This window comes from Scyliorhinus canicula, chromosome 20 (assembly GCF_902713615.1).
Source record: "Scyliorhinus canicula chromosome 20, sScyCan1.1, whole genome shotgun sequence".
Lineage (NCBI taxonomy): Eukaryota > Metazoa > Chordata > Chondrichthyes > Carcharhiniformes > Scyliorhinidae > Scyliorhinus > Scyliorhinus canicula.
This window is the reverse complement of record NC_052165.1, coordinates 95,195,481-95,213,761: the sequence shown is the minus strand read 5'-3', so window position 1 is coordinate 95,213,761 and position 18,281 is coordinate 95,195,481. Positions and strand designations below refer to the sequence as shown.

The 18,281-nt window shown below is 54.1% G+C and overlaps 1 protein-coding gene across 1 annotated transcript in view; it reads right to left on the bottom strand.

The window, feature by feature from the left end:
• Positions 1–742: 742 nt before the first annotated feature.
• The window catches only part of LOC119955230 (sulfotransferase family cytosolic 1B member 1-like), a 39,709-nt gene continuing 22,170 nt past the window's right edge, over positions 743–18,281 (bottom strand). Inside the window, exons 2-7 of the mRNA XM_038781252.1 lie at positions 17,182–17,310; positions 11,235–11,332; positions 9,230–9,356; positions 6,875–6,969; positions 2,187–2,367; positions 743–1,165 (exon numbers count right to left, since the gene is read on the bottom strand). Of these exons, the coding sequence (XP_038637180.1) occupies positions 1,041–1,165; positions 2,187–2,367; positions 6,875–6,969; positions 9,230–9,356; positions 11,235–11,332; positions 17,182–17,310 (755 nt within the window). The 3' untranslated portion in view covers positions 743–1,040. The remainder of the gene's footprint in view (positions 1,166–2,186; positions 2,368–6,874; positions 6,970–9,229; positions 9,357–11,234; positions 11,333–17,181; positions 17,311–18,281) is intronic.

Sequence of the window (18,281 nt, the reverse complement as noted above, 5' to 3'; positions counted from 1 at the left end):
GTATCCCCCCCGGTCACAGTGCCCATACCGTATCCCCCCCCGGTCACAGTGCCCATACCGTATCCCCCCCCGGTCACAGTGCCCATACCGTATCCCCCCCCGGTCACAGTGCCCATACCGTATCCCCCCCCGGTCACAGTGCCCATACCGTATCCCCCCCCGGTCACAGTGCCCATACCGTATCCCCCCCGGTCACAGTGCCCATACCGTATCCCCGCCCCGGTCACAGTGCCCATACCGTATCCCCCCCCGGTCACAGTGCCCATACCGTATCCCCGCCCCGGTCACAGTGCCCATACCGTATCCCCCCCGGTCACAGTGCCCATACCGTATCCCCCCCCGGTCACAGTGCCCATACCGTATCCCCCCCCGGTCACAGTGCCCATACCGTATCCCCCCCCGGTCACAGTGCCCATACCGTATCCCCCCCGGTCACAGTGCCCATACCGTATCCCCCCCGGTCACAGTGCCCATACCGTATCCCCCCCCGGTCACAGCGTGAATGCGCTGACCCGCGTCGCACGTTTGCCGCCGGTACCAACAGCTGGAGCGGCGTGAGTCACTCCAGTACCGTGCCGGCCTCCTGTCGGGCAGATGATTGCTACACTTCGCGGTCCGATCACGCCGTCTTGAACCTTCCCGGTTTTTACCTCGGCATCAACACTCTGCCGTTAGTCGGGAGAATCCCGCCCCAGGTCGATCATTCATTTTCACTCTCGTCGTTTCACATTCGGATTCTGTGTTTTATATGTGATCAGGTTTATTTGCTTATTTTAATTTTCACAGTCAGCCACACCGCCCTGTTTCAAAGTCCGCAAACTTCTGTTAACCCAGCGGGTTGTTGTGATCCGGAACGTGCTCCCTGTAAGAGCGGGGGAAGCAGAATCAATGGGAACAATCAGAATGGAGAATTGTGTTTTGCAGTGGACAAGGAGTGATTGGCCTGGCTGCAGATACATTGGTAAGAAGGGGCTCTTCACATTCTGTCTGCGAGGGTGACACATCGGCTCCACGTACGGCTGAAAGCGACGGCTGGATGGCTACTGCCCGCCTTGTAACTCAGTGCGGAATCGCAGGTCGGATCCCTTCATCCTCCGCACATAGTCAGCCTCGAAGGCCTTGTCCTGAGCGGCGGTGAAATGGTTCTTCCAGTCCCCCACCTCGCCTGCAGGGGAGAGATAGAAGCCAGAGCTGTTAACGAGGCTGCCCTCAGAGGCCTCTCCCCTCTTCCCCGAGGAAAGGGCCAGGCCCCAGCCAGAGCTGAGGTACATGCGACATGCTGAACCCTGGACACCGAGATCAGGAAACGCACAGGCTCCAGTTTGGGCCTAGTTCCATTATCGCGAACTCCACAGCACCAAACAATCTTCCCTGAGGGCAGGCTGCCCAGCAGGGTGTCCAAATTCTGGAATAAGATCAGGGCAGCAATACAGTACTGTATTGAGTGTTTAGTGTAGAGTGTGGGGTAGGAGTGGGGCAATGTGGGTGGGGGGAGGGAGGGGCGGTGCCTTTAGGGTAATCATGGGTACGCTGTTGCCATTGGAGTGGCCCAGAAAATCTGCCCTAAAACAAACTATGCCCTTGTAGTATTTCCCTCACAGATTGGACTCCTCGACCTTGTTCACATTCCGGGTGCTGCTCCGTCTACACTCTGCACTGCTCACCAGATGCCACATTCTACTGTCCAAAGAACAAACATAAACCCCTCACCCTTTCCCAACCCAACACCCCTCACAAACATAGTGTTCAGATCCTGTCACCAACCCACCTTCACCCTACCTCTCACCCCACCCCTCACTCTCCACCTCAATCTCCCCCACCACCCCTAACTTCACCCCTCACTACGGGCAGCACTGTGGCACAGTGCTTAGCACTGCTGCCTCACAGCGTCAGGGATCTGGGTTCAATTCCAGCCTCGGGTGACTGTGTGGAGTTTGCACGTTCTCCCCGTGTCTGGGTGGGTTTCTCCCCACATTCCAAGGATGTGTAGCTGAGGTAGATTGGCCCCTATAAATTGCCCCAAAAGGTTAGGTTGGGTTATTTGGTTCTGTGGATTCGGATGGGGATGTGGGCCGAGGTGCTTTGCTCTTTCAGAGGGTCGGTGCAGACTCAATGGGCCGAATAGCCTCCTTTCCCAGCCCAGCCCCCCACCCCATCTCGCCAGGCGGACCCCCCGACAATCTCACCTTTCCTCATGAACGTGGACACAGTCTGGTCGAAGACAATGGCTGGGACAGAAGTATAATTACTCATGGGGTTTTCCTTCATGGATTGGAAGGAGGTGTGCTGGACAATTCCATCAACAACTGCGTCTGGCAGCTCCTTCCCCAGGAACCTCATCACCTTCACAATTTCCCGCCTGGGATCCTGTTCCGAGAAAGTGGAGACGGCTTTCAACACTTTAATATTCCACACAGTTAGGGCAGAATGGCGACGCAGTGGCTAGCACGCTGCCTTACGGTGACGCAGTGGTTAGCACGCTGCCTCACGGTGACACAGTGGTTAGCACGCTGCCTCACAATGACACAGTGGTTAGCACGCTGCCTCACGGTGACACAGTGGCTAGCACGCTGCCTTAAGGTGACACAGTGGTTAGCACGCTGCCTCACAGTGACACAATGGTTAGCACGCTGCCTTACGGTGACACAGTGGTTAGCACGCTGCCTCATCGTGACACAGTGGTTAGCACGCTGCCTCACGGTGACACAGTGGTTAGCACGCTGCCTTACGGTGACACAGTGGCTAGCACGCTGCCTCACGGTGACACAGTGGTTAGCACGCTGCCTCACGATGACACAGTGGTTAGCACGCTGCCTCACAGTGACACAGTGGTTAGCACGCTGCCTCATGGTGACACAGTGGTTAGCACGCTGCCTCACAGTGACACAGTGGTTAGCACGCTACCTCACGGTGACACAGTGGCTAGCACGCTGCCTTACGGTGACACAGTGGTTAGCACGCTGCCTCATGGTGACACAGTGGTTAGCACGCTACCTCACGGTGACACAGTGGCTAGCACGCTGCCTTACGGTGACACAGTGGTTAGCACGCTGCCTCACGGTGACACAGTGGTTAGCACGCTGCCTCACAGTGACACAGTGGTTAGCACGCTGCCTCACGGTGACACAGTGGCTAGCACGCTGCCTCATCGTGACACAGTGGTTAGCACGCTGCCTCACAGTGACACAGTGGTTAGCACGCTGCCTCACAGTAGCACAGTGGTTAGCACGCTGCCTCATGGTGACACAGTGGCTAGCACGCTGCCTCACAGTAGCACAGTGGTTAGCACGCTGTCTCACGGTGACACAGTGGTTAGCACGCTGCCTCACAGTGACACAGTGGTTAGCACGCTGCCTCACAGTAGCACAGTGGTTAGCACGCTGCCTCATGGTGACACAGTGGTTAGCACGCTGCCTCACGGTGACACAGTGGTTAGCACACTGCCTCACGGTGACACAGTGGTTAGCACGCTGCCTCACAGTAGCACAGTGGTTAGCACGCTGCCTCATGGTGACACAGTGGCTAGCACGCTGCCTCACAGTGACACAGTGGTTAGCACGCTGCCTCACAGTGACACAGTGGTTAGCACGCTGCCTCACAGTGACACAGTGGCTAGCACGCTGCCTCACAGTGTCACAGTGGTTAGCACGCTGCCTCACGGTGTCACAGTGGTTAGCACGCTGCCTCACAGTGACACAGTGGTTAGCACGCTGCCTCACAGTGACACAGTGGTTAGCACGCTGCCTCACAGTAGCACAGTGGCTAGCACGCTGCCTTACAGTGACACAATGGTTAGCACGCTGCGACACAGTGGCTAGCACGCTGCCTCATGGTGACACAGTGGCTAGCACGCTGCCTTACGGTGACACAGTGGTTAGCACGCTGCCTCACGGTGACACAGTGGCTAGCACGCTGCCTCACAGTGACACAGTGGCTAGCACGCTGCCTTACGGTGACACAGTGGCTAGCACGCTGCCTCATGGTGACACAGTGGCTAGCACGCTGCCTCACGGTGACACAGTGGCTAGCACGCTGCCTTACGGTGACACAGTGGCTAGCACGCTGCCTTACGGTGACACAGTGGCTAGCACGCTGCCTCATGGTGACACAGTGGCTAGCACGCTGCCTCACGGTGACACAGTGGCTAGCACGCTGCCTCATGGTGACACAGTGGCTAGCACGCTGCCTCACGGTGACACAGTGGTTATCACGCTGCCTCACGGTGACACAGTGGCTAGCACGCTGCCTCACGGTGACACAGTGGTTATCACGCTGCCTCACGGTGACACAGTGGTTAGCACGCTGCCTCATGGTGACACAGTGGCTAGCACGCTGCCTCATGGTGACGCAGTGGTTAGCACGCTGCCTTACAATGATGCAGTGGTTACAGCGCCGGCCCTAGGGTGGCTGGCGCCCCGTGGCAAGCTGAACTTCGGCGCCCTTCGGGGGGGAGGGCCGGGGGGGGGCGGAGGGGGCCAGAGGGGGGGCGGAGGGGGCCCGAGGGGGGGGGGGGCCGGAGTGACCACCGGCGAGCCTGGATCCATCCGCCATGTTTGTGCGGGGCGGCCTGAGGGAGGGCGGCCACCCGCGCATGCGCTGGTTGGCATCGGCCCAACTGCGCATGCGCGGTCCCGAACTCCTTGATGGCGCCCCCTAGCACATGGCGCCCCGGGCGATAGCCCGAGTTGCCGGCACCTTGAGCCGGCCCTGAGTGGTTAGCACGCTGCCTCACAGTGACACAGTGGTTAGCACGCTGCCTCACAGTGACACAGTGGTTAGCACGCTGCCTCACAGTGACACAGTGGCTAGCACGCTGCCTCACAGTGACACAGTGGTTAGCACGCTGCCTCACGGTGACACAATGGTTAGCACACTGCCTCACGGTGACACAGTGGTTAGCACGCTGCCTCACAGTGACACAGTGGGTAGCACACTGCCTTACGGTGACACAATGGTTGGCACGCTGCCTCACGGTGACACAGTGGTTAGCACGCTGCCTCATGGTGACACAGTGGCTAGCACGCTGCCTCATGGTGACACAGTGGTTAGCACGCTGCCTCACAATGACACAGTGGTTAGCACGCTGCCTCACAGTGACACAGTGGCTAGCACGCTGCCTCACAGTGACACAGTGGTTAGCACGCTGCCTCACGGTGACACAATGGTTAGCACACTGCCTCACGGTGACACAGTGGTTAGCACGCTGCCTCACAGTGACACAGTGGGTAGCACACTGCCTTACGGTGACACAATGGTTGGCACGCTGCCTCACGGTGACACAGTGGTTAGCACGCTGCCTCACGGTGACACAGTGGTTAGCACGCTGCCTCATGGTGACACAGTGGTTAGCACGCTGCCTCACAGTGACACAGTGGTTAGTTCGCTGCCTCATGGTGACACAGTGGTTAGCACGCTGCCTCACGGTGACACAGTGGTTAGCACGCAGCCTGTAATATCCCACCCAGTCTAATCCCTCTCTCCCCCTCACTCCCCGCACCCTTTAATATCCCACCCAGTCTAATCCCACTCTCCCCTCACTCCCGCACCCTTTAATATCCCACCAAGTCTAATCCCTCTCTCCCCCTCACTCCCCGCACCCTTTAATATCCCACCCAGTCTAATCCCTCTCTCCCCCCTCACTCCCCACACCCTTTAATATCCCACCCAGTCTAATCACACTCTCCCCCTCACTCCCCACACCCTTTAATATCCCACCCAGTCTAATCCCACTCTCCCCCTCACTCCCCACACCCTTTAATATCCCACCCAGTCTAATCCCACTCTCCCCCTCACTCCCCACACCCTTTAATATCCCTCCCAGTCTAATCCCACTGCCCCCTCACTCCCCGCACCCTTTAATATCCCACCCAGTCTAATCCCACTCTCCCCCTCACTCCCCGCACCCTTTAATATCCCACCCAGTCTAATCCCACTCTCCCCCTCACTCCCCGAACCCTTTAATATCCCACCCAGTCTAATCACACTCTCCCCCTCACTCCCCGCACCCTTTAATATCCCACCCAGTGTAATCCCACTCCCCCCTCACTCCCCGCACCCTTTAATATCCCACCCAGTCTAATCCCACTCTCCCCTCACTCCCTGCACCCTTTAATATCCCACCCAGTCTAATCCCACTCTCCCCCTCACCCCCCACACCCTTTAATATCTGACCCAGTCTAATCCCACTGCCCCCTCACTCCCCACACCCTTTAATATCCCACCCAGTCTAATCCCACTCTCCCCCTCACTCCCCGCACCCTTTAATATCCCACCCAGTCTAATCCCACTCTCCCCCTCACTCCCCGCACCCTTTAACATCCCACCCAGTCTAATCCCACTCTCCCCCTCAGTCTCCGAACACTTTAATATCCCACCCAGTCTAATCCCACTCCCCCCTCACTCCCCGAACCCTTTAATATCCCACCCAGTCTAATCCCACTCCCCCCTCACTCCCCGCACCCTTTAATATCCCACCCAGTCTAATCCCACTCCCCCCTCACTCCCCGCACCCTTTAATATCCCACCCAGTCTAATCCCACTATCCCCCTCACTCCCCGCACCCTTTAATATCCCACCCAGTCTAATCCCACTCTCCCCCTCACTCCCCGCACCCTTTAATATCCCACCCAGTCTAATCCCACTCTCCCCCTCAGTCCCCGAACACTTTAATATCCCACCCAGTCTAATCCCACTCCCCCCTCACTCCCCGCACCCTTTAATATCCCACCCAGTCTAATCCCACTCTCCCCCTCACTCCCCGCACCCTTTAATATCCCACCCAGTCTAACCCCTCTGTCTCTTTAATCTTCCCTTGTTGCAGGAGGAATCTAGTGCGTGGAAACGTGAACGAAAAAGTCACTCGCAGTGAAATTACCTCTTTGATGTCCTCGTAGAAAATGTACAGGATGGGGTGTTTGTCTTTTTGTGCCCACCACCCCATCACATGGTGATGCCACAGTCCATAGGATACTGGAAAAGATCGGGGAGAAGGTGAGAGAGAGAGAGAGAGAGAGACAGATGCAGGGTGACAGAGAGAGTATGAAAGGGAGAAGGAGAGCAGATGAGGGAGAGACAGGGTGAGAGAGAGAGAGAGAGGCAGAGAGAGAGGCAGAGAGAGAGAGAGTGAGAGAGAGAGAGAGACAGGTGCAGGGTGACAGAGAGGGTATGAAAGGGAGAAGGAGAGCAGATGAGGGAGAGACAGGGTGAGAGAGAGAGAGGCAGAGAGAGAGTGAGAGAGAGAAAGACACAGAGAGAAAGATGATTCACATCTTCACATTACTGAACGTGAACATTGAATGGGATACACTCAGACACAGTCACTGACACACCCTCGCACACTGCCACACTCGCTCACTGACACTCACACTCACTGCCACACTAGCACACTGACCCTCACACTCGCTCACTGACCCTCACACTCGCTCACTGACACTCACTGTTAGTGCTATAGTTTAGAGAACCCAATGTGTATCATGGAGTTCACCTGACCCACAACTTTGAATAGATTGTGGTGATGGGGAGCACACGGCCCACTCTGCAGGTGTGATGCAGAGATTCACAGTAACTTTAAATTAAAACAATGTTTATTTATGAAACCAGGTAACACTTTATAAACCCACAGTGAACATCTTATCAACAACAATAAATCCCCACAGGTACAATATTGTGTAAGTAAACCTTAATCTTTCCTTATTATCATCCATAAGACAAAAGACCCTTTTTAACACATAGATCAGGTTTAAATTCACTACTGAGAACAGTCAGCACTTTGAATTCACCCGATTGGTCTGGAGACAGTCTTTAGTTTGCAGAGAGAGATTTTTATACAGCTCCTTGCTTTGCCTGCAGCTATCCAGCTCCCAAAACAAAACTAAACATACCCTGTATCAAACAGCCTAAAACGAAAGTAAAGCAGACAGACAGCCCAGCTCCACCCACTCTCTAACATCACTGATAAACACCCATTTCTTAAAGGTACACCCACTACGGATATTTTATAAACACCCATTTCGTAAACACCAATTTCTTAAAGGTATTCTCACATGACACTCACTCACACCAGGTTAATACAAGTTAAAGTGACTCCCCAGAGGTGTCGTACAGCCTAAGAGTCCTGGCTGAATGTTCCAGCCATAAGAACATAATGGTTTCCGCACTCCGTTTGCAGGGAAGATAGCCAACTACAACAATTTCAATATCAGCAGGAAGGACAGTCGTCTCTCTTTCTTCCATTTTAATCCTTATCATTTCCCCCCTTTTCCTCCCTCCTGTGTGTGTGTCTGTCTTATGTGTGTTGTGGATAGAGGGTGGGGCAGTAAGAGGGCAGGAGTAATAGATTATGTGGCCATTATTCAATAATAATTATTGCCAGTTTTATCTTTATTGTTATAAATAAACAGTTTTTGTGTTTCGCTTACAAATCTGGTGCCTGGAAGTCATTGGAACAGTCAAAGGCCAAAGATCTCAGAAACATTATCAGAATTATTGGTCAATTCACTGACGGGACTCTGGGGCCTGTGAGACTGGAATTGACCGGATACTCCCCTGGGTATCGTAACAACACTCACACTTGCTCACTCACACTCACTCACACTCACTCATATAAACTCACACACACTCATTCACATAAACTCACACACCCTCACACACATTCACTCATACACACTCACACTCGCTCACATGCACTCACACTCACTATACACACACTCACTCACTCATATACGCACTCACACTCACGACACACTCACTCACACACACACTCACTCATACACACTTGCTACACACACACTCACTGATAAACACACTCACACTCACTACACACTCACATTCACTACTCACACACCCTCACACACATTCACTCACACACATTCACTCGTGGTCACTCACACACACTCACACTCGCTCACATGCACTCACACGCACTACATGCACACACTTACTCACTCATAAACTCATACACACACTCACTCACACACACTCACACACTCGCTACACACACACACACACACTCATTCATACACGTACTTACACTCACTACACACACGACACATACTCACTCACACACACATTCACTCACACAAACTCACTCATGCACTCACGCTCACACACTCGCTACACACACACACACACACTCACTCATACACACACTCACTCACTCGCTCACGCATACGCTTACTCACACACACACTGCACAGATCTCTTGCATTCTGAAATCTCTCTTTCTACGAACCATTACCCTGAAGAAATTTGTGAAAATATTCCTCCCAGGTTCCTGGCTCAGGCTGCAGCTTGTTCATTGAGTCAAAGTGAAAGTATGAAACCAGATTATCTTTGGCATTTCTCGCACAGTAGATCATCTGTGGAGATAATGAAGAGGAAATTGGTTAAAACTCACGCCTATCACGACCAGAGCACCAACTATCTAACCACCTATATTCAGTCAGGAGGACTTCAAACTGAACTGGACCCAGCCACATAAACACTGTGGCTACCAGAGCAGGTCAGTGGCTGGGAATCCTGCGGAGAGTAACTCACCTCCTGACTCCTCCCCCAAAGCCTGTCCACCATCTACAAGGACACAAGTCAGGAGTGTGATGGGACCCTCTCCACTTGCCTGGATGGGTGCAGCTCCCAACAACACTCGAGAAGCTCCACACCATCCAGGACAAAGCAGCTCCCACTCGATCGACACGCTAACCCCCACCTTCCACATCCGCTCCCCCCCACCACCGACGCACAGCGGCAGCCGTGTGTCCCGTCTACAAGACGCTCTGCAGCGATTTACCAAGACTCTTTCAATAGCACCTTCCAAACCAGCCACCTCTGCCATCTAGAGGGACAAGGGCAGCAGAGGCACGGGGAACACCCACCGCCTGCAAGTCCCCCCTGAGTGGTGGTGGATGGAAAATATTCAGTCTGGAGCCCAGTTACCAGTGGCGTACCGCAGGGATCAGTTCTGGGTCCTCTGCTGTTTGTGATTTTCATTAACGACTTGGATGAGGCAGTTGAAGGGTAGGTCAGTAAATTTGCAGATGATACGAAGATTGGTGGAGTTGTGGATAGTGAGGAGGGCTGTTGTCGGCTTCAAAGAGACATAGATAGGATGTAGAGCTGGGCTGAGAAGTGGCAGATGGAGTTTAACCCTCACAAGTGTGAGGTTGTCCATTTTGGAAGGACAAATATGAATGCGGAATACAGGGTTAACGGTAGGGTTCTTGGCAATGTAGAGGAGCAGAGAGATCTTGGGGTCTATGTTCATAGATCTTTGTCAGTTGCCACTCAAGTGGATAGAGCTGTGAAGAAGGCCTATGGTGTGCTAGCGTTCATTAGCAGAGGGATTGAATTTAAGAGCCGTGAGGTGATGATGCAGCTGTACAAAACCTTGGTCAGACCACATTTGGAGTACTGTGTGCAGTTCTGGTCGCCTCATTTTAGGAAGGATGTGGAAGCTTTGGAAAAGGTGCAAAGGAGATTTACCAGGATGTTGCCTCGAATGGAGAGTAGGTCTTCCGAGGAAAGGTTGAGGGTGCTAGGCCTTTTCTCATTAGAACGGAGAAGGATGAGGGGCGACTTGATAGAGGTTTATAAGATGATCAGGGGAATAGATAGAGTAGACAGTCAGAGACTTTTTCCCCTGGTGGAACAAACCATTACAAGGGGACTTAAATTTAAGGTGAATGGTGGAAGATATAGGGGGGATATCAGAGGTAGGTTCTTTACCCAGAGAGTAGTGGGGGCATGGAATGCACTGCCTGTGGAAGTAGTTGAGTCGGAAACGTTAGGGACCTTCAAGCGGCTATTGGATAGATACATGGATTAGGGTAGAATAATGGAGTGTAGATTAATTTCTTCTTAAGGGCAGCACGGTAGCATTGTGGATAGCACAATTGCTTCACAGCTCCAGGGTCCCAAGTTCGATTTCGACTTGGGTCACTGTCTGTGTGGAGTCTGCACATCCTCCCCGTGACTGCGTGGGTTTCCTCCGGGTACTCCGGTTTCCTCCCACAGTCCAAAGATGTGCAAGTTGGGTGGATTGGCCATGAAAAATTGTCCAAAATTCTATGATTAACCTAGGACAAAAATTCGGCACAACATCGTGGGTCGAAGGGCCTGTTCTGTGCTGTATTTCTCTATCTATCTATCTATCTATTACTGATAAACACCCATTTCTTTCAGGTACTCTCACATGACAACAAAGACAGACACACACACATGGAGCCGAACACAATCCATACCTTGCATTCTTGATCCAGGAAGGACTTTGGCAATAACTGGAATGGAAGATGGGTTTTAATCACTTTCGGAGATGGCATCTTCGCCAGGAGTTCAGTTCCTGCAAAAAGCGACGAGTCAGAAGGAGTGGTCTGAATGGACGGAATTGGGCAGCTGTCTGTCTCTCACTCCGACACTCGGATAAGGGATTTCAATTGGGTCGTGATCTCGAGGTTGGACAATCAATGAAGGAGAATCGAGGCTGCAGGGAACCTGAGGCCAATTTTGAACATACCTTGGACAAGTCACACTGACAAAGATGAGGTCAGTGGGATAACTGAGACCAAAATATCCTTGCGGACCGAGACCCAGGAAGGGACGGTTGGAATTCCTTGCTAAGGTAATAAGTAATCGTGGATCAGAAAGTCTGATACTTCAGAAAAATACTGGAGTAAAAGAGATTGAAGACCAAATTTATATTTCTATACCTCTGACAGTGCGGCACTGTCTCAGTACTGACCATCGGACAGTGCTGCGCTCCCTCAGTACTGACCATCGGACAGTGCAGTGCTCCACCAGTACTGACCCTCTGACAGTGCGGCACTCCCTCAGTACTGACCCTCTGACAGTGCAGCACTCCCTCAGTACTGACCCTCTGACAGTGCGGCGCTCCCTCAGTACTGACCCTCTGACAGTGCGGCACTCCCTCAGTACTGACCCTCTGACAGTGAGGCTCCCTCAGTACTGACCCTCTGACAGTGCGGCACTCCCTCAGTACTGACCCTCTGACAGTGCAGCACTCCCTCAGAACTGACCCTCTGACAGTGCGGCACTCCCTCAGTACTGACCCTCTGACAGTGCAGCACTCCCTCAATATTGACCCTCTGACAGTGCAGCACTCCCTCAGTACTGACCCTCTGACAGTGCGGCCCTCCCTCAGTACTGACCCTCTGACAGTGCGGCGCTCCCTCAGTACTGACCCTCTGACAGTGCAGCACTCCCTCAGCACTGACCCTCTGACAGTGCGGCACTCCCTCAGTACTGACCCTCTGACAGTGCAGCACTCCCTCAGTACTGACCCTCTGAGTGTGAGGCTCCCTCAGTACTGACCCTCTGACAGTGCGGCACTCCCTCAGTACTGACCCTCTGACAGTGCACACTCCCTCAGTACTGACCCTCTGACAGTGCGGCACTCCCTCAGTACTGACCCTCTGACAGTGAGGCTCCCTCAGTACTGACCCTCTGACAGTGCGGCACTCCCTCAGTACTGACCCTCTGACAGTTCAGCACTCCCTCAGAACTGACCCTCTGACAGTGCGGCACTCCCTCAGTACTGACCCTCTGACAGTGCAGCACTCCCTCAATATTGACCCTCTGACAGTGCAGCACTCCCTCAGTACTGACCCTCTGACAGTGCGGCGCTCCCTCAGTACTGACCCTCTGACAGTGCAGCACTCCCTCAGCACTGACCCTCTGACAGTGCGGCACTCCCTCAGTACTGACCCTCTGACAGTGCAGCACTCCCTCAGTACTGACCCTCTGAGTGTGAGGCTCCCTCAGTACTGACCCTCTGACAGTGCGGCACTCCCTCAGTCCTGACCCTCCGACAGTGCGGCACTCCCTCAGTACTGACCCTCTGACAGTGCGGCACTCCCTCAGTACTGACCCTCTGACAGTGCAGCACTCCCTCAGTACTGACCCTCTGACAGTGCAGCACTCCCTCAGTACTGACCCTCTGACAGTGCAGCACTCCCTCAGTACTGACCCTCTGACAGTGCGGCACTCCCTCAGTCCTGACCCTCCGACAGTGCGGCACTCCCTCAGTACTGACCCTCTGACAGTACGGCACTCCCTCAGTACTGACCCTCTGACAGTGCAGCACTCCCTCAGTACTGACCCTCTGACAGTGCAGCACTCCCTCAGTACTGACCCTCTGACAGTGCAGCACTCCCTCAGTACTGACCCTCTGACAGTGCAGCACTCCCTCAGTACTGACCCTCTGACAGTGCAGCACTCCCTCAGTACTGACCCTCTGACAGTGCGGCACTCCCTCAGCACTGACCCTCTGACAGTACGGCGCTCCCTCAGCACTGACCCTCTGACAGTGCGGCACTCCCTCAGTACTGACCCTCTGACAGTGCGGCACTCCCTCAGTACTGACCCTCTGACAGTGCGGCACTCCCTCAGTACTGACCCTCTGACAGTGCAGCATTCCCTCAGTACTGACCCTCTGACAGTGCGGCACTCTCTCAGTACTGACCCTCTGACAGTGCGGCACTCCCTCAGTACTGACCCTCTGACAGTGCGGCACTCCCTCAGTACTGACCCTCTGACAGTGCGGCACTCCCTCAGTACTGACCCTCTGACAGTGCGGCACTCCCTCAGTACTGACCCTCTGACAGTGCAGCACTCCCTCAGTACTGACTCTCTGACAGTGCGGCGCTCCCTCAGTACTGACCCTCTGGCAGTGCGGCGCTCCCTCAGTACTGACCCTCTGACAGTGCGGCGCTCCCTCAGTACTGACCCTCTGACAGTGCAGCACTCCCTCAGTACTGACTCTCTGACAGTGCGGCGCTCCCTCAGTACTGACCCTCTGTCAGTGCAGCGCTCCCTCAGTACTGACCCTCTGTCAGTGCAGCACTCCCTCAGTACTGACCCTCCATCAGGGAGGCCCTCCCTCAGCACTGACCCTCCGACAGTGCAACATTCTGATCTGCAACTCAATAACTTCCTACGAAAGGAGACAAGGACGTACCCACAACCTTCACGACAGACACTACTGGAAGAGTTATTGGATGGAAGTATACTAGATAAAGGAAACTGTAGCGAGATGTATGACCGAATGATAGAAAGGCCGACACCGTACTGGCCGCAACAAGAAGGAAATGGGAGGAGGACCTGGGGATGGAGATAGGGTGGGGACTCTGGAGCGAAGCACTGCATAGGGTCAACTCCACCTCCACGTGCGCAAGGCTCAGCCTGACGCAACTAAAAGTGGTACATAGAGCCCACTTAACAAGAAACCGTATGAGTAGGTTCTTCCCGGGGGTGGAGGATAGATGTGAACGGTGCCAAGGAGGCCCGGCCAACCACGCCCACATGTTCTGGTCTTGCCCCAGTCTTGTGGATTACTGGACAGCCTTCTTCGAGGCTATGTCCAAAGTGGTGGGGTGAGGGTGGAGCCATGCCCGATAGTGGCGGTCTTCGGGGTTTCAGACCAGCCAGATCTATTCCTGGGGAGGAGGGCGGACGCCCTTGCCTTTGCCTCCCTGATCGCCCGCCGTAGAATCCTGTTTGGCTGGCGGTCAGCAGCACCGCCCAGAGCTGCGGACTGGCTGTCCGACCTCTCGGAATCTCTCCAAATGGAGAAAATCTAATTCGCCATCCGAGGGTCGGACGACGGCTTCCACAGAACGTGGGAGCCATTCATGCAATTGTTCCGGGACCTGTTTGTGGCCAACGAACAAGCAGAAGAATAGCCAGGTAGCCAGGAATCAGGGGAAAGTAGCTAAGGTGGGAGAGGGATGGTAGACCGGGAGAGGGGGGAGGGGGGATCAGCTAAACCGAAGAGAAAAGAAACGCGAACTACAGGAGAAGGGGAGGGGGCGGAAGGGGGGTGGGGGAAGAGGGAGGAGACAGGGAACAATCGAGGGGAACCAGAGAGGGGGGGGAGAGGCCGGACAGGCTGGAGGGAGTGCACGGAGAACGATAACAAACTCAGCAAATACAGGGAGTGGGATTCTCCCCTACCCTGCGGGGCGGGCCGTACCAGCGCGAGGAGTGGCGTGAACCACTCCGGCGTCAGGCCTCGCGGATGGTGCGGAATCCGCCACACATTGAGGGGCTAGGCTGGCGCCAGCGAGATTGGCACCGAGTCAGCCGGCGCAGAAGGGCCTCCGCCTGCCGGCGTGAGTTGATACATGCGCGGGAGTGCCAGCGTGTGCTGGTGCCATCCCAGTGCGTGCACAGTGGGGTTCTCCGCACCGGCCATGGCGGAGGTTGACAGCAGCCGGAGCGGAGGGAAAGAGTGCCCCCACGGCACAGGCCCACCCGCGGATCGGTGGGCCCTGATTGCGGGCCAGGCCACCGTGCCCCCCCCCCCCCCCCCCCCCCCCCGGGGGACCAGACCCGCCCCCCCAATGCCCCCAAGGACTCTGCAGGACTCCCGTAGAGCCAGATCCCGCTGGTACAGAACTGGTTTGAATTACGCCGGCGGGAACGGCTAAAAACGGGTGCCGCTCGGCCCATCACGGGGCGGTGAATCGCTGGGATGCCGCTGCCGATGGCGCCGGAGCATTCGGCAGGCAGCGTCCGGGCGGCGGTACGGGATTCACACCACCCCTCCACCGATTCTCCGACCCGGCGGTGGGAGCGTTTGATGGGGACAGTGTAGAGGGAGCTTTACTCTGTATCTAACCCCGAGCTGTACCTGTCCTGGGAGTGTTTGATGGGGACAGTGTAGAGGGATGCTTACTCTGTATCTAACCCCGTGCTGTACCTGTCCTGGGAGTGGTTGATGGGGACAGCGGAGAGGGATGTTTACTCTGTATCTAACCCCGTGCTGTACCTGTCCTGGGAGTGTTTGATGGGGACAGTGTAGAGGGAGCTTTATTCTGTATCTAACCCCGTGCTGTACCTGTCCTGGGAGTGTTTGATGGGGACAGTGTAGAGGGAGCTTTACTCTGTATCTAACCCCGTGCTGTACCTGTCCTGGGAGTGTTTGATGGGGACAGTGTAGAGGGAGCTTTACTCTGTATCTAACCCCGTGTTGTGCCTGTCCTGGGAGTGTTTGATGGGGACAGTGTAGAGGGAGCTTTACTCTGTATCTAACCCCGTGCTGTACCTGTCCTGGGAGTGTTTGATGGGGTCAGTGTAGAGGGAGCTTTACTCTGTATCTAACCCCGTGCTGTGCCTGTCCTGGTAGTGTTTGATGGGGTCAATGTAGAGGGAGCTTTACTCTGTATCTAACTCCGTTCTGTACCTGTCCTGGGAGTGTTTGATGGGGACAGTGTAGAGGGAGCTTTACTCTGTATCTAACCCCGTGCTGTACCTGTCCTGGGAGTGTTTGATGGGGACAGTGTAGAGGGAGCTTTACTCTGTATCTAACCCCGAGCTGTACCTGTCCTGGGAGTGTTTGATGGGGACAGCGTAGAGGGATGCTTACTCTGTATCTAACCCCGTGCTGTACCTGTCCTGGGAGTGTTTGATGGGACAGCGGAGAGGGATGTTTACTCTGTATCTAACCCCGTGCTGTACCTGTCCTGGGAGTGTTTGATGGGGACAGTGTAGAGGGAGCTTTATTCTGTATCTAACCCCGTGCTGTACCTGTCCTGGGAGTGTTTGATGGGGACAGTGTAGAGGGAGCTTTACTCTGTATCTAACCCCGTGCTGTACCTGTCCTGGGAGTGTTTGATGGGGACAGTGTAGAGGGAGCTTTACTCTGTATCTAACCCCGTGTTGTGCCTGTCCTGGGAGTGTTTGATGGGGACAGTGTAGAGGGAGCTTTACTCTGTATCTAACCCCGTGCTGTACCTGTCCTGGGAGTGTTTGATGGGGTCAGTGTAGAGGGAGCTTTACTCTGTATCTAACCCCGTGCTGTGCCTGTCCTGGGAGTGTTTGATGGGGTCAATGTAGAGGGAGCTTTACTCTGTATCTAACTCCGTTCTGTACCTGTCCTGGGAGTGTTTGATGGGGACAGTGTAGAGGGAGCTTTACTCTGTATCTAACCCCGTGCTGTACCTGTCCTGGGAGTGTTTGATGGGGTCAGTGTAGAGGGAGCTTTACTCTGTATCTAACCCCGTGCTGTGCCTGTCCTGGGAGTGTTTGATGGGGACAGTGTAGAGGGAGCTTTACTCTGAATCTAACCCCGTGCTGTACCTGTCCTGGGAGTGTTTGATGGGGTCGGTGTTGATGGTTCCTGCACTCTGCCTTTGTCAGTTTGACTGTGTTGTACAGATCTCGATGTCTCACCTGAAGGGTAAAATCCCTTACAACTGAACTCCAGGAATGGGATCCTGCTCTGTATCGGGGCTCGGCGACACCTCTCCGCATCTCCACCTTGCAGAATGAAATCCACAATTTCCTGAACCCACGTCGTTCCTGTTGGGAGAGAATCAGAGAGAGAGGATGAACGGGAGGGGATTAGTGAGGAATCTGTATGGAGCAGAACAGGTTTAACAATGAGGATTATTGGATAGTTCCTGCTCGGGATGTGTGTGATGGGCTGAATGGCCTCTCCTTTCCCATTCTGAAGATATTTTCCTGGGGTCCCTCAGTGCCAGAGGACAGGAGAATTGCAGCGGCTACACGTCATTCAGAATCAGCTTTCAAAATGACCCCAGCAATGGCTGACCAGTTTGTTTATCGTCCGTGCTGGGGAACCTTCCAGAAACAACACTTTGGGACAATATTATTTGTTGTAAGGAGAAATGTGGGTTGCTTCAGAAAAAACAGCATGGATTTCTAAATCGTATTTAACTAACTTGCTGGAGTTTTTTGAAGAGGTATCACAGAGGGTCGATGAGGGGAATGCTGTTGATGTGATGTACTTGGACTTTCAGACAGCATTCGATTCCATGCCACACAACAGGCTTGTGGGAAAAGTTAAAGCTCCTGGAATAACAGGGACAGTGGCAATTTGGATACAAAATTGGCCGAATAATAGAAAGCAGAGAGTAATGGCCGATGGATATTTTTCGGGCTGGAGGAAGGTTTGTAGTGGGGTTCCTCAGGAGTCTGTATTGGGACTCTTGCTTTTACTGATATATGTTAATAATCTTGATGTGCAAGAGATAATTTAAAAGTTTGCAGATGACACAAGACTTGGAAGTATGGTAAACTTTACGGAAGACAGTGTGTAACTTCAAAAGGACATAAACAAGTTGGTGGAGTGGGTACCCGTGTGCCAGGTCAGTGCGGAGGAGTGTGAATTGATTCATTTTGGTGGGGAAAAGGTGGATTGACAATATTAAATAATCTTAAAGTGGGTGAAAGAGCAGAGGGACCTGGGGGTACATGTGAATCAATCATTGAAAGTGACAGGACAGGGTGACAGTGGGGTTAATAAAACA